Below are 24235 nucleotides of genomic sequence, written 5' to 3'. Positions count from 1 at the left end.
TAATGAAAGAACACACAAAATAAAAAGACATTAAGACTATTATAATAATATATATTCTTTTATTCCATACAAAGGATAAACAAATCTTGAATTAATATCACGTACCATTGTCAGCTGGTAAAGTGGCCACACCTTTGATCAAGATTGTTACATAAAACCAGAAGTTTAACAAGGAAAGCTATATACAAAACAATACAGTACATGGATTGTTTTTTGCTAATCAATTTTGTCATTAGATTTGTGAAAACCACAAAAATCAACGGTTTGCACGTGTTTATAAAAATCCTGCTGATTTTCCACACGTTAAAGTTGTCAGCTCCATTAATGCACTTTACAATGGCACCACAGAATATTTTAATTATATATTTTTGATCTTGATACATTGTCTGCATTATAAATCAACATACTATGAAGTGCTTGTTATGTGGCATTTAGATCTTAACCCAAAACAGTCAGTGAATGAAATCAGATAAAATAACACAATCTTTTTTAAAACAGAAACATGATTATCTCCCATACAAAACACTGATGTAAAATCCTACACAGCTAGTGGTATTTTGGAATGAAGGGAAACTGGCTCTTTCAAAATGGAATAGTTGGACCAAAATAAAATGTGAAGTTATATACATCAAGTAAATTGAAAATATGATTATGTGACAAAGCTCAAAGTATCAAATCACACCGATAATTTTCAAAGAGTGGCTCCAAACCACTTGGCCAAACTACTCCTCTAACAACACACAAAATATCTCCAAACCATTTTCCATATGGAACTTAATCCTACTTCAGTACCAAATTTGTTGATCACTTATTTAATCCAGCACACTGACCTTTAATATGCACCTAATAATGCAACAGACTTGTATGAAAATGCTGCCAGTGCAATAATGCCATCTGTGCATTAGTATAAACAGAAACATGAAATGTTCCAAGCACATCAGCCCTCTTTCCATGATAAACTATTAATCAGCGATCGATTGTAATAAACGTTAAACATCGTACTAGATGAGTACCACGCAGGGAATGAATAAGGATGCCAACATTAAGCGCAAATGTTTATAACATATACTTGATTTTCCCCCCCCTTCCAAATAAGCTGCTTGATGTAATGCCTTTTAGTACAATTTTGGTAGAAGCTAAATAAATCAAAAAGAGGAAAAGTACCACAAAAAGTGTGCGTTCAGACCTGAGAATTTCAGACAGGTCTATTATCTGAGATTCGCCAAAAAAAGGGCACGTTAGAACACATCAGGCCTTTAACTAATAAAAACACTCAACACAAGACTGTCCTATTCACTGCAGGCACTTATATTACAGCAGGGTACCATAGATAAACACTTTCTGCAATCACAAAGTGCTCTCTCGCTCTCTCAAATCAAGCCCTGTAATACTATCATAATGTCTCCCAATCAGAAACCTGCATTTCTGCTGCCACCAAGTGGCCATTTCCAGTTGTTTCCAGTCTTAGCAATGCAGTAATCGCAGCTGACCACACGCTTATGGCTCGTGTTATTGTTCAGCTTGGCTGAAGTCGTAGCAGAAGTTGAAGTTGCTGGGTGGTTTGGGGATTGGCGGTGCCGTGTCTGGGATCGGGACGTTTTCCAGGTCTAGGAGGCGGAGCTTGATTTCCATAGAGAGGAGAATCTCTAGTTCGCTGCGCATGCTCTCGCTGCTCATCTCTTTACCCAGGAGCACATTGAGCCCGTCAGTCCATAGACAGAACTGGAAGACAACAACAGAAAGATGAAATTGGAGCTACCAGAACAAAGACTTGGGGTAAATAATACTTGTTTTTATTCCCCCAGTCTGAGTTAACAGTACAATAACAGAAGACTCCCAGCAGTTCAGGAGTGGAAAAATAGATTAAACTCACATCTGTTCTGGAAGAGGCGATGAAATTCAAGCTATACTCTTCAACGTCATATGTGATGCTGAAAGCCAAGTCCAACACTTCCTGCGAAACCAACCACAAACCAGGACACAGTTACAGTTCAATTTTATCATCTAATGAAACAAAAAAACCTTTGAATTAATTTTTTATTTTTTGCACAGCCAATCTTTTAAAGTCAATGCATTATGGTAATTTACCACCTGTATTGAGATTATTCAGTTTCAATTTTGATAGTCACAAAGCCAATTTTTTTTTTTTTTTTTTAATAAACCAATTAATTATTCACAATAAGAACAAGCGTTAAGAAAATAAATATGCTAAATTTCAAGAATGCACAATATATTGGTACTATACTGATTATTGTCCAACATTCTCAAATTTTAATCAGTATTTATAAGTCAATATTCAGATATTAATTTAACTCATTTTCCTATTTTTCCATTTAGATTGCTATCAATCTTTAAAAACACTTTTATAAAAACAACAACTTAAACCGCTGTTAAACGCAACCTTAAAAAAACTCAAACTTCAAAATAATTGAATTTAGTTTTGCTATAGAGTAAAATCTCTATAGCTTTTTTTCTATAAAGCTTTTAAAAAAAGGCATTTTTTAAAAGTTATCCCTTCACTATTAACCATTTATTTTATTTTCATTTAGATAATTATTAAAATTAGTAATTTTGATTTTAATTTCTTAAATTATTTCAATAATATTAATGGTACTAATAATAATACAAATATATTATATAATTGATTAATGATTTTCATGTATTCATTTTTATTAAAAAATTATTTAAGAACACCACATAACTTACTGATTTAAGAATGCCAAATAAATTTTTTTATATATATATTTTTCTAATTTAAAAATGATAAATTATCACCTAGAATTACAATATTGAATCTCTAGTCAATTTAGATTTTTATTTGAATTTTAAGAATGAATAGAAATCACTAAAAGAAAAGAACATTAGCATCATACCTTAGTCTGTTTTCCCTTGTTCTCCTTCATGTGAGGACAGTCTTTCCCTGTTACCACATTCTTGATGTCTGCGACAGGAACTGAGGGGATATCAAAATTGAATGATTTATTCGACCAAGGTCCACGGTCACCTACTCAAAAACAGAGCTCATTCTAAAGCAGTCAGACTCACTCTTTTCCTGAAGAGCCTCAATGGAGGGCATTTCTGTCTCCACTTCCACATCTCCATAGTGCAGGACTTTGTGATTAGGAGACAGCCGACAATACCACAGCTTGTCTGTAATAAACAAATGACAATTAGATAAAAAAGTTTGTAGAGACAAACTTTAAGTTGGCTTGAGAAAGCCGGACCAGAAAGTTAGAAAAGTTTTAAAAGTTTTGAAAGTTTTAAAAAAAGTTTAAGAAGTTTAAAAAGTTTAAGTTTGATGGATTTCAGTCTGAAATAGTTTGAAGTTTAAAGTAGTTTTAAAAGCTTAAAGTTTGATACATAGATAGATAGATAGATAGATAGATAGATAGAGTCAGATTATAGATAGATAGATTAGATAGATAGATTCTAAGGACCTCAGAGTGGTTGCTAGGGTACTTAGAGTTGTTGCTATGATGGTTGCTAGGCTAACTCTGGTGGTTGCTAGGGTGTTGCTATGTGGTTGCTAGGGTGTTGCTATGTGGTTGCTAAGGTACTGAGTGTGGTTGCTAAGGTGTTGCTATGCGGTTGCTAGGGTACTTGGGGTGGTTGCTAGGGTGTTGCTAAGCGGTTGCTAAGTGGTTGCTAAGGTACCCGGGGTAGTTGCTATGCGGTTGCTAGGGTACTTGGGGTGGTTGCTAGGGTGTTGCTATGCGGTTGCTAGGGTACCGGAGTGGTTGCTAAGGTGTTGCTATGCGGTTGCTAGGGTACTTGGGGTGGTTGCTAGGGTGTTGCTATGCGGTTGCTAAGGTACCCGGGCTGGTTGCTAAGGTGTTGCTATGCGGTTGCTAGGGTACCTGTGGTGGCTGCTATGCGATAGCTGTGGTACCCGGGGTGGTTGCTAGGGTGTTACTAGCATGTTGTTAGCATTATTAGCTAGTTACTAACATGTTTCCAGCATGATTAGCAAGTTACTAGCATGTCGTTAGCATGATTAGCAAGTTATTAGCATGTTGCTAGCATGATTAGCATGCCACTAGCATGTTTCTAACATGATTACCATGTTCTAGCATGATTAGCAAGTGACTAGCATGTTGATAACATGTTTCTAGCATGATTAGTATGCTACTAGCATGATTAACAAGTGACTAGCATGTTGCTAACATGTTTCTAGCATGATTAGCAAGTGACTAGCATGTCGCTAGCATGTTTCTAGCATTATTAACAAGTTGCAAGCATGTCGCTAGCATGTTTCTAGCATGATTATCATGTTGCTAGCATGATTAGCAAGTTACTAGCATGTCGCTAGCATGTTTATAGCATGATTAGCAAGTCGCTAGCATGATTAGCAAGTTACTAGCATGTCGCTAGCATGTTTATAGCATGATTAGCAAGTTACTAGCATGTCGCTAGCATGTTTATAGCATGATTAGCATGTTACTAGCATGTCGCTAGGATAGATAGATAGATTAGAAATATTAGATAGATGAGTTTGAATGGGTTAGAAATAGTACATAGAAGGGAAGCTTGATTGAGTCTCAAAGAATTCTGGGAGTTTAAGTTTGAATTTTGACAGTTGGAGTTTGAATAGTCTTGGCTCATCTGAACATTCCGTCAATGTAAGTCTATGGGATTTTATGATTTTTAATCTTCATTTTTATGAAAACCATAAATCTGAGATCACCCGGCGAGATCAGTCTGAAGATGTGGGCTGAGTTTGGAGTCTGTAGAGTTAAAGCTCTAGGAGGAGTTAGAGTTGTACATTTTAGTCTCAGAAGAATAATAATAAGTTTAAATAGCATTTCAGTAAGTTGGCTCTCAAGCCAACTTAATTACTCCAGACAGAAGAACCTGATAATATTTGTCTGGTGTCTGAGAGGATCTTGGCGTCTCTCACCTTGCCTCCGTCGGCTGCTGATCTTCCGGAAGAGCGTTCCGTGACACAGACGGTTCAGTCTCTGCTGTCGGATGAGCTCCAGAAGCTCCGGCTTCAGACGTTCCTTCAGCTCACTGAATGCAAAGACAACAAGAAAATGCATGTGATGGACAGATATGTGCCAGTCACATACTCCGTAAAGTTAGTGATAGGTGCTTTCGAAACACTGCCTTGTGAAGATTCAAAACTTTTGCTTCGAATCATTTGCTTCAGACCACTGATCAAACTGCAGAAAAACTCAGTAAACAAACCTGTGTTACATCATAACTGTTTTGAAACTGTTAGATACTTCAATGGTTCACCACTAGGGGGTGATGATCTCTGTACATGAATCAGTGTCTACATGGTTTTTACCTCATCCCAGATGAGTTTTATTAATTTGTAGATATTTTTGTAAATACCAAATATACATTTGACTTTAAATGTTTTGTTAGCTCACTAAATGCAAAGCATCCTTGAAGAAAGCCAAGACAAACAAACAAACAAGCAACAATATTACAAGACTACTAAAGCGTTCGAAAAATCTGCCATTCATTTCTCACCCTCATGTAGTTTCAAACCCGTAAGACCTTCGTTCATCTTCGGAACACAAATGAAGATATTTTTGATGGAATCTGAGAGCTCTCTGACCCTCCATAGACAGCAAAGCAACTGAAATGATCCCAAGTCCAGAAACGTAGCAAGGAGATCGGTAAAATAATCCATGTGACATCAGGGGTTCAACCGTAATTTTACGAAGCTACAAAAATACTTATTGTTGAATAAAGTAATTTTTCTTTTGCGCACAATTTGTCTCCTCCGCGCCACCCTAGCGCCATTTTGGAGAGTATCTGCTGGACGTAAACAACGTATGCTGTTCGGTGTCAGTATACGCTGTTTTAGTTCAGATCAAATCACAACAACGTAGGAAACGTATCCGGCGTGACGCAGATGACACAGAATAGCATACGCTGCTGCGTTTCTGGACTTGGGAACATTTCAGTTGCACTGCGGTCTATGGAGGGTCAGAAAGCTCAAAATTATCTTCATTTGTGTTCCGAAGATGAACAAAGGTCTTACGGGTTTGAAACTACATGAAGGTGAGTAATTAATGACAGAATTTTCATTTCTGGGTCAACTATCGCTTTAATACTTGATTTTGAAACAGTGAATCATTTTGTGAAGCAATTGATTCAAAGATTCAAAAACTACTTACAGCACAGGTGGAGCAAGCGTCTCTTCCTGGTGGAGTCTCTCCGTCTGTCTCAGTTTGAGGATCTCGCTGTAGTTCAGTGCATTCACCTTATTCTTGAAGAGCTCCAGAGACGTGGGTTTGCTGGACAGAGTCCTGGTGATCTGCTCCCGGACGACCTGCATCACCTTTAGAGAAAGCACAAGATCAAATCTGATTATTAAAAAAAAAAAAAAAAATACTGATGTGTTATATTTGCAATGTGTGTGATTGTCTGAAAAAGTCCCACAGCGTGTCTGTCTCCTCCAATAAACTCACACACGCAGACCGCTTAACCTCGCTCACCCCTCAACAACATGTCTCTGGGGTTCAGGTCAAGAGAAATGAAGGCCAACTTAAAAGAGGAGATGGGGAAGCCTGAATAAACCAGCAGGGGAGGAGAAACGGACACTGAAATGATGGGTCTTTCTTGAAGCGAGCGTCCAGCTGTGACAGACAGAACTGCAACGACACACTCGCTCGCCGACAGAGACACCGCTCACTTCAGACTTATAACAGTCAATGCTGATATCTTTTACATGTTATGGTCCTGAGAGATATTATAGAAACCATATTATAGAAAACCACATTGTTAAGAAAAACATGTAAGTGTTCAGGATTCATTCTAATATGCTGATTTGGTGCTCAAGAAAAAATTCTTATTATTATCAATGTTGAAAAGAGCTGTGCTGCTTAATTTTTTTTTGTGGAAACTGTGATAGCATGTTTTACAGGCTTCTTTGATTAATAGAAGTTTAAAATAATAATGTATTTGAAATAGAAATGGTTACTATCACTTTTGATCAATTTAATGCTCCCTTGCTGAATAAAAGTATTAATTTAAATAAAAAAAGACTTGACTTTGAACGGTATCATATATGCGACAGACAGATATATTATCAGTGATTTTTAGATTAATGAATTGTCAAAAATAAATAAATAAATAAAACTGCCCACTTGGCCAGTTAACATTTGATTGTTACCTCTGTCACTCACATTTTTGGTAGATTTTAAATAAATACAATGTAGTAAGTGTTTATTTCATTTTAGCATGTTAAAATATGACATAAAATATGATTCCTAAACAGTTTATGATGAAGTTTATTCATTAACAAATTTAATGCCATTTTTGTTGTTTGCTTTTCTGAGTGCTGCACAATGCCTGAAAAAGCTTTTAAAAGCTTTTTATCACTATTAACCATTTAATATGCATAACATGCTTGCAATGTAAAGAAACTGGGCTTGTTATCAAACTCAAGCAAAATAGAGTTAAATCATATAAATTTACACAATACTACTCAAACAATATACATATTAACATACTGACAGCCACATCACATCATCAACATCTTCCGCCATAACTTCCTTAATAAAACTAAAATATTTATTCTATTCTTACAACATAGAGACAAAACACTCATCCTACCTCAGCTGTAGTGAAAGCAGCAGCTGCGGTCCCCTCACAACCACAGCGACACTGACTGTGTGTGTGTTGGTGTTTGGGTGTGTGTATGTGTTAGAGAGAGTGTATTGTCCCTCCCTTCTAGATGCCCACCAGTAAATTCACACACACTTCACATCACAGGCCTTAGCAAACCAGCCGGCAATAGCAATATGCCAGCATCTATTAGCAGTCGTTAAAGAGAAACAGCACAGTCAGGGTGCAAAGAAAGAGGGGAGGCGGTTAAGTGAGCAAGTTATTAGAAAACACACAGTGTGTTAGCAACTCCCCTTCTGAGGCGAAACAACTTTGACTTCTCTTCTCAGGTTTGATGTCAAGAAAACCCTTGAATCGTTAAAACATAAGCCACATGTTTCCAAAAAACCTTCCAGAACAAAGACAAAAAGGGCACTTTATACACTGAAAATGCTATTTTGACACTTCAAAACGCTAAGCTATTTTTGGGATGTGGTTTACTGCTGATGTGTATTTCTGCGAGGGAGCGGGATTCCTTTTGTTCCTCTAATACCCCTTTATAAAGTCCCTGCCCACGAGGTTGGTGTGGTGGGGGGCGACGATCAGCGAAAACAAAAGACAGGCCGGTCAGCTGGACGCTCGCTCCATCCCAAAGGTCACAAAGGTCACGGGGTTTATGGCCTGAAAGTGGTTATTAAACAGAGGTCTGTTTTGTTGCGCCACTGAATAGTTTGGGCTGGAGTAAGGAAGCTTTCTTTAACATCAGAAAAGGAGATGGAACAATTTATGGAATGTTGATATTCACAAAAGCACTTAAAAAAGTAGTCTGTCGCTTTGGTTGAGGAGCAGCATGCTTGTCATTCCACTAGCTCGATGTTTCTCAGACATGTCCAGATGAAACGATCAATATCCATTTGTTCTATAAACTATAAATCACTTCTGCAGCTGGTCACTTCTCCGATACGTCTGTTGTGTGATTCAATTGAAAATGAACGCTTTCAAGAAGTGATAAATACACTTTGATTTTAAAATAATAGCCAATTAAACTTTAAAAATACACTAGCTTTCTCATGACTTATTTGAATCTTTAAAGGGACAGTTCACCCAAAAATGAAAACCACAAAACTGTAAGACCTTTGTTCAACTTTGGAACAAAAATTAACATTTTTTGATGAAATCCAAGAGCTTTCTGACTCTGCATATTAGACTTTGTATTACATAGATTTTAAATTTTGCTCCTTTGCTTTTTTAAACTTCGGACATGATGATCTTACAAATCAGCCCAACATAACTGCCTTTAATAAGAGTTATATTACAAATTCAGTCAATTTTTTAAATTGTTTTTAAATATATTTGATAAAAGAATTACAGCGGTTGTAAAATGACATTATCAAGTTTGTGGTCAGTATTTAATTTTATTCCCGTGATGGCAAAACAGAATTTTCAGCAGTAACTTTGTTTAGTAATTTGTTATGTGCTTTTATCTTTTTTTGTTTATTTTTTTAATATTTCTATTTAGCTTTAATTTATTTCTGTCAAATTCTAACTTTAGTAATTTTAGTATTTCAACTTACGAAAAGTAGAAATGTTGTCTTGGTTGGTAACTGAGTAAATAAAGTACCGTATTGACCCGAATATAAGACGATGTTTTTTCCTTGGAAATACATCTGAAAAAACGCGGTTGTCTTATATTCGGGGTCTAGACTTTGACATGTCAATAATACACCCACAACAATAGGTGGCGCCAAAAACGCATAAAACGAGTGTGCCATGAAATAAGTAATGTGTGTTGTAAAGATCGCGAATGAAAACAAATGAAAAAGAAAAGCTTACAGCAGCATGATCGTGACTGTCATGTTAGCCTGATGGGACCAAACTTCCTCTGTAAGTGATTTTAAAGCATAAGACAGTACCCAGATTTGAAGACTACAATAAGATTTCACGTCTACTGATAATAACATTTTGGTAGGCTACTATGAGTTGCATAGCCTAATTGTTATATAATTCAGATGGGCTACCTGTTATTTCAATGGTATATCAAAATTTTCCAATGTCATTGTTGGTACATTTTACCAGTATTTACCATACTTTCAAAACAAAAATTAGAATTGGAAAAATATGCAATATGAAAATAATTTAAGAATAAATGTGTTTTACAGAGAGAAAAAAATAAAAAAAATAAAACAAGATTTGGTTTTCAAAAAGCCTTTTTCCAACAGGTACATCTGGAAAAAGGGGGGTCGTCTTATAATCAGGGTCGTCTTATATTCGGGACAATACGGTAAGTTCTTTTTTTTTTAAAAGGTGCCATAGAATGTTCTCTGATATCTACATAGAAGGTACGTGGCTTAGGTAAGGGCAAAAAAATCTCCAGAAACAGTTTTACATGTGCATTTAAAACCCTAGGATTTCTCGCTAGAATGAAATGGTCTGTTATTGGCTTATTTGGAAGGGTCATGAATAATAATGTTGAGCTCTGCTCTGATTGGTTGTTTCACAGTGTAGCTCACAGCAGGAAGGAAACACAGGGAGGAAAATATATATTTCAATACTTTCTCTCGCAGTTATATCGTCGGGTAATTATACTGTCTATAAAATGCGGGCATCATTAATATAGCTGCTATTAATATGCGGGGGAACTGAAACTGCTTTCAAATGCACGATCGCTTTTTACTTTCACTTTCGCGATAGCACATACTCTGTTTATACTATGGACCGGCAGTACTTACCACACATTTTACAAGATCAGATGCTTGTCAGTGGTGCTCAGGATCTGTAAATCATTCGCCATCATCCTCAGACATCTCTCCTTACTCTGTTTATGTGGTAAGTGAAATCTTATGTACTGTAATGTAACAGGCTACCGCTAGCAAGGAGCTAACCATGTCCCTTTAGTGGCTCGTGTTATTTTAGTAGAACGCGTTATTTGCTCTCCATACCTGCACTTCACATCCCCTGCACAGCCTGGAACATAACATTTATTTCCATGATCTGCCATTTTCGTTGTTGTCCTCGCTTGTTTCTTCACAATACCTGCAGAACTTCTGATGATTCGGCTGTGTAGGTTCGGCTGGCCTAGAACATGGGCGGGTATATGCAAATGTTGGGGACTTAACTATTAGTGATCCCGACTGTTTCATCACAGTTGGTGTTATGTTCTGATTCGCCTGTTTTTCAGTAGTCTTTTTTATTCACGAGATTTTCATAAGGAGGAGGAAACAATGGTGTTTGAGGCTCACGTTATGTCATTTCCATGTACAGAACTCTTATTATTCAACTATGCCAATGTAAATACAGCTTTCCATTCTATGGCACCTTTAAGTTTAAATTTTGTGTCTAATATTTATATTTTATTTTATTCCAGTATTATTTTAATTAACAAAAATGATTATAATAATTTTAGTTAGCAGTAACACTAGTCAGCGAGAGGATGGAAAAAGCAAATGTAAAACAAATTGTGTTTTTTTGGTGCAAAATAGTATAAGTTATACGTGGATTTCAGAAGCGAAATACAGTTGAACAACACAATGAAAGGACAGAGGATGTGAAAAAGTCCCTATCAGCACAGAGATGGTGGAGGTGATGATCTACCTTATCAAAGTCCTCCTGCGTGGCTCTCATCTCCTTCCACGTCTTGTTGAGGAGCTGAATGCAGATGCAGAAAAGCTCCTCCAGCAGCCGGTCCTGAGCAAAGAAGATGGGATGATAGTCTGAACCGGTCTCAGAGGCTGTGGAAAAGACACGAGTGAAATGAGTTGAACAAGAGAAAATAGAAATATTTGTGCATGTATGTATGCATACATAAATATAATACAATAATTTCCAGTGTGCAAAATTTCAAGTGATGAAGTCACATCAAAACAATATTTTTCCCCATCAGTACATAACGTAAGCTATAAAATCATCTCTAGCGTTGTGTCGATTCACTCACGGGGTTCTCCGATGCGCAAGATCTCGCACAAGATAAGGGTGAGCTGGATGCTGCTGCGGGCAAACGGACACTCGTGCTTGTCCTCTCTGCTGCTGTTCTCCAGCACAAACTGAGACAGAGAGACAAAGACTTATGGGCCGATACATACAAATATAATGACATTCAATGGCTCCAAAAAGTATTTTTCTGCATTAGATAACATAATATCCAAGTGGGCTCACTCACCCTGCTGTAAGCATCAGGGTAACGGGAGGCAAAATACGCCATAGTGTCCAACGCCAGGAGACCCGGAGGACACCGGCTCAGGTCCTGACCAGGATTACTGTTATTCTGGCACACACAAACACACTCGAATTTAAGCTTTGAGGTTTATTATAGTGCAATATCCACACTTTCACTCCAAAACATTTTTTGTCGTACTCACAGAGAAGCCGAGTTTCTTAAACTCTTTAGCGCAGAGGGAACGTCTACGTTCGTTACTCAGACTGCTCTCGCTTTCTGTCTCAAACGCGGCCTGCCTGAGCCCGTGAAGCATGTCCCTCTGCTCCTGCAAGATACCAGAGAAATGCGTGTGTGAGAAATAAAGGTGCGCTGAGGAACTCAAAAATCAAATGAAGATGCAAAATGAAAGTAAACCTGGTTGTAGGAGTCCAGAGGCGTCTTCATACGGGCCTCCAGGTGGTTCAGACGGACCGTCTGTAGCACATACAGATAGTGGGCCATCTCATCTCCAACTGAACTAGAGCTGTGGATGATGTTCTGCAAACAGCATCAAATTAAGATACATGATATTTACGGTTTATTCTGATTGTGATCCAATGGGAAATGTTCAGTGTAATATGAGGTATTGCATGAATGATCGAGAGGTTCAAAACTTTCTCACACCTTGTGAATGTATTGGCGTAGGTTCCTTTTCTCAAGAAATTCAAAGAGCTCCTGAAATGATTTCAAATGTAAAAATCAGAAACACTTAAAAGAATCAGAAATAGTGCTGTCAAACGATTAATCGCATCCAAAATAAAAGTGTGTGTTTACATAATGTGTGTGTGTACTGTGTTTATTTATTATGTATACATAAATACACACATACATTCATGTATATGTTTATATATTAAATATATTTATATACGATAAATTATATGAATCTAATTATATACATGTAAATTAGTGCTGTCAAATGATTAATCGAGTGTTTACATAATGTGTGTGTACTGTGTATATTTATTATTTATATATAAATACCCACTCATACAGTATATTTTGAAAAAAATTTACATGTATATATTTATATCATTTATATTATATAAAAATATATTTCATATTCAAATATAACATTTTTCTTACATATATACATGCGCGTGTGTATATTTATATATACATACATATACACAGTACACACATATCGTTTGACAGCACTAATCAGAAACACCTTACAAAAATTGTGTGTGTGTGTGTTTATGTATGTATATTTTATTTTATATATATATATATATTTATTTATTTGTTTGCTTGCATCTGTCAGTCCAAAATCAATTACCTGCACAAGAACATTTTCCAGCTATAAATGTTTTATCATAAGCCACAAGAATATACACTACCATTCTAAAGTTTGTGGTTGGTAAGATGTTTTTAATGTTTTTGAAAATTTCTCTTACATGCAGCATTTATCTGATCAAAAATACAGTAAAAACTGCAATATTGTGATATATTATTACAATTTAAAACAACCATTGTCTATTTTAAAATCTTTTAAAATGTAATTTATTTCTGTGATGGCAAATTTGAATCTCACTTTCTTCTAATAGAAATTTTCTACTAGCAAAACAGTTCTCAAACACCAAAGATTAGCCCTTAACTAATAAACGGAACTTATTTTGCTTGCACTATTTGTATCGCAACAGACAGTGGCAGCAAAACCAAGATATCATCAGCGAGACAAAACAAAAACCTCTCAACCTCTCACCTGTCTGTCTGCCTCGCCACCAGCCAGCAGCATCGCCATCAGCAGAGCCATGGCCTTAGTCTGCAGCTGCTGGTTTGTTCTACGGTACATTAGACAAAAGCAGAGAAAATTAAACATTTATGTTTATGTAGAATGCTTATTTAAAAATTCAACACATGCTAATCTTAAACATGATAAATATCTACATGATGAGCTAAACCAGAAGGTATTTTCCAGAAAGAGGAAGTAACATTCACTTGCATGACAAGGGAAGTAATGTTTATTTGTGTTAAGCAGAAAAGAAGACAATGACGCCCTCTAGAAATAATTCAATACTTTGAATGTAATGCAACTGGTAAGCGATTTGATTACTAATGTTAATACTACATAACAACAATAGTTGTTGATGTTATTCATTTGTGAAAAACCTTAATATAGAATCATTATTGTCATCTCCTGTCATTACTGTGGTGTACTTCACACCCTCAACTATTTTAGTTCCTCTTCCACACCCATAAAATAAACACTGGTAATACTGCAAACAGTTAAAGCTAGCGCTCTTCTGTACTTACACTTGCAGATGGGAAATGAGTCTCTCCAAGGTGATTTCTTGTTTGACCTCATTAAACAGACTACTGCTGCTGAGCACCATGCTCTCCAGGATAGCCAGCGACACCTGCTGGATAGACGTGTCCAGAACCTTTGCATTCACAAAACTGGCGATCTGAAAAACGAACACAAGTCAATAGATAAAAATAGATATAGGCAACTAGGTAACCATTTAAGATGCAGAAAATGCTTCAAATGCGCTTTGCATTTTGTAAAAGATATCTAATAGTATGAGGCTCATATAATGCATCACAATATAAACACAGACATGTCTGACAGTGCATTTTGTATTACCCTGAAGAGGTATCATAATAAATAATTAAACAAGTTATTGTGCCTTATCTTCATTGTTAATTTCTTATTATCATTAATAGTTATTTATTATTTAATGAAACACTTTTCATACTTATTTTACTCTTTTTTTTTTTTGGTCTCTCTATACGTTTGTTTTTTATATTCATGCTTTTGTAAAATTTCAAAATAATAAATAACACAATTACTAATAAATAATAAATACAAACAATAAATTGATGCAGAAAATATCTATTAAATAACTATTAATAAATTAGAAATACAACTAAGAATTTAAGTTTTAAACAGACTTGAGATGTAGGAAACCTATTAATACTTATTTATTAACTTATTAAATAATAAATACAATTAATAAACAATTTTTAAAAAAGGCAACTGTGTGCGGCAATGCAGCAACTGACCAATCAGAATCAAGTATTTAGTAAGTTATGAAATAAAGACGGATACGGATGAATTGCTACAGTGTTCGTACTGTATTATGGAGTCGAAGTGTCTGTGTAGCTTTAGTACCTTTTTGATAAAGACACTGGACAGATTCTCCCAGGACACAATGCCATGATCCATAAGCTCCATGAAAGCAGTAAGAGTGTGTGTCATTATCAGAGGAGCCCTGTACAAAAAACACTTTCACTGGTTTAATCATACATTTATGCTGTAATAAAACACTCCAAACCATAGAAATGTGGCAAAGACAGGCATGCAGGAAACTGACTCGTGAGCGTCCTCTACTATCTTGACGAGCAGGGAGTGTCCATCACGGCTGATAAACTCTTGAGCGAACGTGATGTCGGTGGAGACATTGGCCAGCTGCTTGAGAGAGTCACAGCGCACGCCGGAGTCTGAACTCTGAATGCCTTTATACAGATCTTCAGCACAACGGCCCTGTCAAACACAGTGTTATAAATCACCGAGCAAGAAAACATGGCCATTACACGGTACTGTGGTTGTGTACATTTGAATCTAACACAAAGACTGAGTGAACAGGTGTGTTTAGATACACTATGTAAGTTAAATACAGTCGCTGTCAAACTCTGGTTGCAAAATGACCATTTTGGGCACATGAGGTTGTGTGACACTCACTGGCGCTTTAGTTAAACGCAGGATGCTGCCGTTTTTGATGTCTAGGCGGTTCTAGAACAAAAGTTAAAAAAAAACAGCCAACAGTCAGTGTACAGGAAGTGATAAGTGTTATTATTAGACATAATTATCACTGGCACAAATGTGTGCAATAAAGAGACAGACAGACACAGCATGAAACCAAAGAAGACATAGAAAAACAAACAGAAATATAGATACAGATAAAGACAGAATGTAAAAAAACAAAACAAAAAAAAAACAACATTAAAAATAAAGACACACAGACACCCATACAGAAAGAAAGAAAAATAATTTTTTGAACTGAATGAGAAAGAAAGAAAAATATTTTTTTGAATTGAATGAAAAGAAAAAGATAAAGAAAAAGAAAGACTGACAGACAGACATAAATAAATATTTTAAATTGAATGAGAAAGAAAGAAAGAAAAAGAAAGAAAGAAAGAAAGAAAGAAAGAAAGAAAGAAAGAAAGAAAGAAAGAAAGAAAGAAAGAAAGAAAGAAAGAAAGAAGAAAGAAAGAAAGAAAGAAAGAAAGAAAGAAAGAGAAAGAAAGAAAAAGAAAGAAATAAAGAAAAGAAAAAGAAAGAAAAAGAATCATACAGAAAGAAAATATTTTTTAATTGAATGAAAAGAATTTTTTTAATTGAATAAGAAAAAAAGTCATACAGAAATAAAAAATTTTTTTTAATTGAATGAAAAGAAAGTAAGACAGAAAGTCAAAGAAAGAAAATTGTTTAAATTGAATGAGAAAAAGAAAGAAAAAAGTAATACAGAAAAAGACTGACAGACAGAAAGAAATAATTTTTTTTTAAATTGAATGAGAAAGAAAAAAGTCATACAGAAAGAAAAATGATTTTTTTTTTAATTGAATAAAAAGAAAGAAGAACGAACGAAAGAAAAAGAAAGAAAAAGAAAAAGAAAGATGGATGGATGGAGAAAAGAAAGAAATAAAGACAGAGAGGCAGACAGACAGTGTTTAGTACAGTGCTGATTAAATATGGCAGAGGATTCACGTTGTGTAGTTTTTGTTTATAGTATTGCATTATTACTCCAGTTAATTTTAAACTCTCAGAGTGAGCGTCTGGAAATCTGCTACAGATGCTGCTTGATGACGCTGGCATTTGAAGGGCTCTACTTAGGGTGTCCAAAAGCCCATTTGGGATGCAGCCCAAGACTTGGTGGTTTATGTGCACAACTGTAATTCAAGCCTTTGCCTCTACTTGTCTGGGAACTCTCAATCTCCACACTCACGCTTCATTCACACGCACATCTGATGATACAGATTCATCATATTACATACTTTCATCAGCTCTCACAGTCACATCCTTACGATACAGACAGACAGACAAACAACCATGTCTGACCCCACCCAAGGTCAACAACAAATATACACCATCAGATAAGTGAAGCACACATTACTGGATTAAAGTCAACACACAGATACGCAGGATGGTGGAAATGACCTACAGATTCAGTGATGTACGTCTGGATCCCATCTGCATACTGCAGAGCATAGTTGTCAGGACCCGGAAGATTCCACCTTCAAAAACAATACAACACCCTTTACAAAAACAGGTATTTTACATCATGGAAAACTAAACATGGACGTTTCAGCAATAGAAAAACACAGACACCTCAAAAACACACACTTACTTGTCGCAAACCTCTTTTATGACAGCAGTGAGGGGCTTTTTCTGAAATAAGAGAAAATTATGAAATGTGTTAAGTGTACATTAGCTAACAAGACAAAATGCGAGCAAGGGTCGATGAGGTGATGCTAATTTTTTGTCTGGATCTATTCACAAAATACATTAAAAATGCAGTTCATACATGCAATGACTTGAATACACCTGCTTTATGAGGAGTATGTTTTTCATTTCGGAATTAAAATGTCACTTTGATATTTTTCCTAGGTTTTTAATATTGATTTTTTTTTAAATAAGGAAAACAGTTTTGTAATTGTAACCTAAAATGAAAATATTATCCATTATTTTAGGTAAATTGAAATAAAGCTGAAATAAAACAAATATTAGATAAAATACAAACTTAAAAGTGAAATATTGGCTTAGCAGCTAAATGAAATAAACAAAATGGAATTTTAACTAAATAGAAATATTTTTAAAAATACGAATGATGAGCACATAACTAAATTACTAAAGATTTAACTAAAATTGAAATGAAAACTGAAATGATAAAAATAAAAGCTAATTCAATATTAATATATACTATAATAGTATTTACAAAATAATTAAAGAAAAAAAAAAACTGGAAACAAAAAGCCATATTAAGATGATGAAATTCTTGAAAATAAAATCCGATTAAGATGTTTTAGCATATTATTTTATTATTATTTCCCATAGGGAAAACTAATAATTTTAACAAAACCATTTCACTATTTATTAAAATTATTATACAAATTACATAAAAGACATTGGGCCGATGATGTCTGGGTCAATATGTCTCTTAATTCAAGGTGTAAAATGTCATGTGTGGCGTGGCTCCCCAAAACCTATTGATATTTATGTATTATTAATTTATTTCATATTAACAGAATTATTCATTCCAATTAAACGTTACAAAATAACGATTAAGATGTGTATGCTCACTCATTCATCTTAAAGCATTTCAACCAAAACAAAACAAGTGACAAAACAGGAAGGGAAAAGCTTCTCCCAAGTCAACATCTGGAATATCTCATAATTTGTGGCAGCTCCTGTGGCTCACCGATCAGAAATTTTGGTGTTCCGCGGTAAACCAATCAGTGGCCTATAATTTGTGGTGCACAGGCTGGCAGCGAATGGAAGCGTTTGGGACAGTGAGGAAGTGCAGAAGGGAAGGTCATCGGGGGTTTGAGGTTCTTTCTAACTAATCCTTAAGTACCAATCAGGTTCATTCATATTTCATCCCAGTTATCTCATGGTTTTGAAAACCCAAAAGGAGAGCTTCTTTGACAATGGCGGGTCTTTAAGACAATAACACATTCTGTTAGGACGTCCCAAACAATGGGATCAAAGCCTCTGAAGATAGCGAATACGCTAAGCATTTGTCCACCCTATTGTCTCAAGCAGGTAGACGCCCATATGAGCGCATTCAAAACAACTGAGAATGAACTAATTGGTTATGATTTGTAAGAAGTCTTTGATCATACAGACAAAATTTGAATAACATAAAATTTATTAATTAACGGTCTTTAGCTGAAAAATTTCTGACAGACCATTTAAAAAGCATGCAAATAAAAATTACACAGCTATATTTATGCAAGAAACATGAGAAAAATAGAAAAAGTGAATAAATAAACTATAATATAGCCCTGTGGGCAACATACAGAACATACAAAATTACGGGCGTCCCGAGTTCGAATCCAGATTCGAGGACCTTTCCTGATCCCGCCCCCTCTCTCTCTCCCACTTTCATTCCTGTCAGTTCTGATCTGTCCTATTGTAATAAAGGCGAAAACGCCAAAAATAATTATTAAAAAAATATATAATAATAAAATTTTTATAAAAGGTTTGTCTGAAAAACTAAAATGTAAAACTAAATCTGGTCTCACTTCATTAAAAATCAAGTCCTGGCATTAAAGACATTTCAGTCCAAATAAAAAAAACTATAAAAATCCATTATGTCACATATATCATTATCCATTACATTTATTTTATTTCAGAAATAATTTATTTATAGTCTAAAATATAGGCTTCCTTCAGAACATAGTAATGCTTTTTTAAAAGATACATGTTTATATTTCTTTAGAATATCTATGTTTAGTATATAATTTCACTTTTACTGAGAACAGGTTGTTACGAGTGAGAATATTATGTTATAATTCTGATCAAACACAGAAAATCAAATGAAATGATCACTAGATTGTTCTTTTACATAAATGTATCATCTCTAATTTTAATTTCGCAGGAAATGTTATTACAAAACTTAAACTTACCATTTATACTTTCTACATATTTTGCACTTGTAAGCAAGAATTCATAATCAGTTTCTCAAAACTCAAATCTATAGTATTCAGACATAACTTCCTCATTTGCATAAATCTTTGTCTTTATGAAATGTATCTGTGAAAATCAGTATGGTACTGAATAAACAGTGTTTTTATTCCTCAAATGCTGATTACCAACAAGTTTCGCTCTGTTGCATCCACACTGGTCAACATCCTCTTTATGACAGGAAGTACACAATGGCTCACCTGGTCTAGCTGAATGAGCTGCGGGTATGCACCCGGCATCTGAATGGCAATCTTTACTATATCCTTTTGTTGCGGCATGTTGACAAATGAATGTCTCCAACCTTGAAAGAGAGTGGGGGAAATCAGGAAATAAACACTAAAATCAGCCTACAAGTATTCAAAGAATGAGTACAAACACATACTATTTTTGGTTTAATGTTACATACCTTTCATTTCAAAGTGTATGAAATGTGCCAACCAAACACAAATACTGACATATTTCAAAACATACAAAATGCCACTGAGGTGAAGAGTATGGACAAGTATGTTAAATGTGTCACTAATTCTATTTCCAGGCTGACTGTATGTTCGGTGTTTACCATCTTCCTCTTTTAAAAGAGAACTTGTGTCTCTCTCAGGTTGTGCTTTATGTTAAAATACATCAGCATGCTGGGATTAATGGTATAGCAAGTTCTCTTATTTTTCACTTGCCTCCTACTTGTGACTATCAGCCTTACTCAAACTTATCAGTTCACTCAAAAATGAAAAATCTGTCATTATTACCCAAAGCGTTGCCGGTCTTCTTTGACTCCCATAGTATTTTTTTCCATTCTATGGAAGTCAATGGGGGCCATCAACTGTTTGGTTATCCACATTCTTCAAAGTATCATCTCTTGTGTTCAGTAGAAGAAACAAACTCATTCAGGTTTGGAACAACTTGAGGGTGAGGAAATAATGACAGAATTTTCATTTTTGGATGAAGTATCCCTTTAAGACTAGTCCAAGTCTAGACCAACCAGAGTTTATCTTACACACCGTCCTAAAGTGAAAAGTGATAAAGAATGTTAAAGTGATAAAAATTAAAGTTACGTCATTATTTACCCTGGTGTCATTCCAAACCTGCATGAATTTATCTTTTACTGATCACAAAAAAGTTCAGTTTTATTTATAAGTATAAAAAACTATACAGAAAATGCAGTGCTGCTTATGAATATCAAACTTGCTGTTAAGTGTTAAACAGAACATTATCATTCAAGGATTTGACATCAATAATAACCTTAAAAATTCTTCTTCCTCAAAAGTTCATAGTAGCTGCCCAGTGCATTTGTAAGCATGTAACTTCCAAGAACAGCCCAGACAAAAATGAAAATTCAGTAATCATGTCATTCCAAACCCGCGTGACTTTCTATTTTTCTGTGGAACACACAAGCAGATACTTTGAAGAACAGTTACTTGATACGTTGAAGTTTTTTCTTTATATTTAACTATTTATAGTACAAGACAATAGAGATGTTCCGATACCCTTTTTCCCTTCCCGATACCGATTCCGATACCTAGGCTCAGGGTATCGGTCGATACCGAGTACTGATCCGATACTATGTATCTGGTTATACAGCTATACTTACTAGCCCTGTATGAATTGATACATACAATTATTTTACGGTGCGCTTCACCATAGATAGATAGTCTGGTGAGTAAACAAAAAATATAATATATAATGTTTGGAAAAAAGTACACTCTTAACATCAGTCAGTCAAGCATTATAAATATATTATGATAATCAAGTATTATTTAATGATAGAACTTTAGCAATTAGAATTAAAACTTGGTAACCATGTATGAATGCATATTAGTCATTTTAACTGAACTTAGGGAAAAAGGGTGGTGGTGCTTTTTTGATCATTCAGTGTTTCTGTAAAAATGGGGGAAAAACTATCAATAATACTGATAAGATAATAATAATCATACTATGAATTCTACTAAGAACAATATAAACGCACTAAGGATTAACGAGCTGCTGGATTTATGAATATTAATCACGTTGTCTGCATTGGCTCGAACTGATTGGCTGAAATCAAAACAGGGATGATAATAGGTGAGCGCCAGCCAATGAGATTGTCGTTTGCTCATTAGCTCCGCCTACTACCGGAGAACCCGGCAGTTAGAATTCCAAAGGAACTCTGTTATTTTGACAGAAAAATACAACAAAGAATATTGTTTACATACCATTCGGAATTGACGCGCTTACATGTAAAATACTCTCTCTCTGCGTGTGAGAAAAAAAGCAAAGCGACGGCGAGTCGTGCACTTCACACTAGAGCTTATGGTGCGTCAAATACAGGTGCGCTGCGCATTCATTCAGATGATCTGAAAAATAGATAGCTTGACGGAGAGTGAAACTCTGAAGCGCTCAGTCAGAGTGTTCGGCGAGTGACAATATATCTGTGCTAAACTTATACATAGCCTCCAACTCACACACTGGCGAGTAAAATCTGATTATTTATCAGCCAGTGGCTAATATTAGACATCACATAGTCGCCCAGGGTGAAGATTTAGTCGCATATGCAAGTGATTTACTGGCAATGTGCTAGCACGTTTGTACTTCTTCGCTGCTCTAAATAGTGGTTGCTTGTGGCAACACAGCACAGCTTCCTGTGTTTGCTTTCTGAGCAGCGAAGAAGAATTTATTTCCTATTTGCAGCGTCAAGCAAAGCTAGCGCGCATAACTATAGGTCTTGTTTAAGAAAATGGTATCGGATCGGTACATGGGTTCAAGTACTCGCCGATACCGATGCCAGAATTTTTTGTGGTATCGGTGAAATTTCTGATACTAGTATCGGAATCGGAACAAGCCTACAAGACAAGGGGGTCCAAAACAACAGTGGTCCCTATGATTTTCATTGTATGGACAAACAACATTGAGATATTTCCCAAAATATATTTTGTGCTCACAAGTCACAGATTTGGATGGAACAACGTGAGGGTGAGTAAATGATAACAGAATTTTCATTTTATGGAGAAATACTCCTTTAAAGCCAGCCAATCAGAAAGAAACGTGTAATTTCAGTCATCTTTTCTTATTTTTGCAAGCAGTCAGTGAACAGACTGTGGCGGCCCAAGAGTGTACCATCAGAGGCTGAAACTACTTCTACACACACAAGCACACGGCTGCTTTATTCTGAACTGTTAAACAGACTCAAGTACTTCCATATGTGTCCTCAGAAGACTTCCCAATGGAAGAGGGAAAGCTGCTTTTTGACTCAACTTGGACAATAATATACACTAATGGGCCCAAAACAACATTTCAGCTAAAACTTCTATTACATCTCTGGGATTTATACAGATTATTCGCAGAAAGTTAACTAATCTAAAGCACATGATTGAAAACCTCCTCATATTAATGAGCTTTTTCAAGCTGATTAAATTCATTGCAAGACACGGCCTTCCGTCTAAGGCTTTTGGTAAGAGTTGCTGACACAGAATGAATGTTTGTGTTTCCCAGACTCCATTCCCAGCATGCCTCAGCACGCTCAGAGAGAAGTTGTGACAGCGCAGCCCTCCTGCCACTATTTTTTTGGGTTGAGAAATGGCTACGACAAGAATGAAACCATCAAAACGAGATACACTGACTACTTTAGGGTCCACGGACAGCATCCCCGACTGATTCTTGGCCTTTGAACCCTGTGCATGTCTGATACAGTCTGATCTCCAGTGGGAGTGAATGGAAGAAATCAGGCTGCCTGGAATTTCATCCTTGCCACCCTCTGACAGACCAACAACCTCCAAAGCAAACATCACACACTTTTCCTGCAACGTTTCATTGGATTTCTTAATCAAATTCTCCTTTGGCACATCCAAATGTGCTAGAAATATTTTTAGTCACATGTTTGAAGATTTCATGAGCGTGGTTATGCATTTCATCCACTAATAATTGACATCAAGCACAAAAGATTTATAGGGAAACCAATTTTATTCGATTAAAAACTATTTGCATATAAACCCGACAGAGCATTTAGATTTAAACGATATGGAACCCTGTGTTTCACAGCCTTCAAGTACCAACAGAAACAAACTTGCGTCTGAAGCTTCGTTGTTCTATTCATAACAATAGTTCAAGGAGTTTCCAATTCAAAACGAATAGGTGAATGTAAACAATTACACGTTTAAATCTGTTTGACTTGTTTAGCGCTCGAGAGAAGAAACAGCCAAAGTGTTTCGAACAAAAGTTATTTTCTTTCGTCTTACCTGTTGGAAAGCAGGGGAAAAATCACACTCTGCGAGATCGTGGAGCAACGGAGCGGATAAACATTTGCGCTTTGTTCGCGCGAAACGGCTACAGTGATTTGATTCTTTTCGAACGATCGGCTGTTACATTTCGCTCAAAGTTTTCGGAGAGTTCTAATTGATCACATTCACAGTTCCGGGTTGAATAATGTCCCTCCCGCCCCCTGGAGGAGGGAGTGAAGACCCGACTCTCCAAAAGTTTATGGAATTTTTTGTTTTTTTTGTTTGAGGGATCAAGAGGGGAGACCCGAAACTTTACAGTAAACTTAAAGCTACATTTACAATCAACGGAGCTGTTTACAGTGAAAGTTAGACGTGCTATCATTTCCCTATAGACTATATTGTCCATAAATATATATATGGGAAATATCTGAATCTGCTAATTTACATATTTTATTACCACTTCGTTATTCATAAAAAACCCCTAGATCTGCCGTTTCTACTTGAAATTGAGTATTTAAAATGAATACAATAATAAGAATACAATAAGAAATACAATTTAATAATAAACAACAACAACAAAATAATACATTTTTGGTGTTATATTGA

At 35.7% G+C, this 24235-nt stretch overlaps 1 protein-coding gene across 1 annotated transcript; it reads right to left on the bottom strand.

The window, feature by feature from the left end:
• Positions 1 to 39: 39 nt before the first annotated feature.
• elmo3 (engulfment and cell motility 3) lies at positions 40 to 24088 on the bottom strand. The gene is made up of 21 exons (XM_058767301.1): positions 23648 to 24088; positions 19643 to 19743; positions 17104 to 17144; positions 16918 to 16990; positions 15438 to 15488; positions 15070 to 15239; positions 14868 to 14967; positions 14009 to 14160; positions 13458 to 13536; positions 12380 to 12430; positions 12131 to 12253; positions 11919 to 12041; positions 11720 to 11824; positions 11495 to 11603; positions 11155 to 11291; positions 6132 to 6295; positions 4898 to 5010; positions 3046 to 3150; positions 2874 to 2953; positions 1874 to 1954; positions 40 to 1722 (listed from the first exon to the last, which is right to left on the bottom strand). The coding sequence occupies exons 2-21, from the start codon at positions 19718 to 19720 to the stop codon at positions 1510 to 1512; spliced, it is 2148 nt and encodes a 715-aa protein (XP_058623284.1). The 5' UTR covers positions 19721 to 19743; positions 23648 to 24088; the 3' UTR covers positions 40 to 1509.
• Positions 24089 to 24235: the final 147 nt, after the last annotated feature.

The sequence above is a fragment of the Onychostoma macrolepis genome, chromosome 25 (assembly GCF_012432095.1).
Source record: "Onychostoma macrolepis isolate SWU-2019 chromosome 25, ASM1243209v1, whole genome shotgun sequence".
NCBI classification, from domain to species: Eukaryota; Metazoa; Chordata; class Actinopteri; order Cypriniformes; family Cyprinidae; genus Onychostoma; species Onychostoma macrolepis.
The sequence above is the reverse complement of the archived record's forward strand: the minus strand, read 5'-3'. Positions and strand labels throughout refer to the sequence as shown.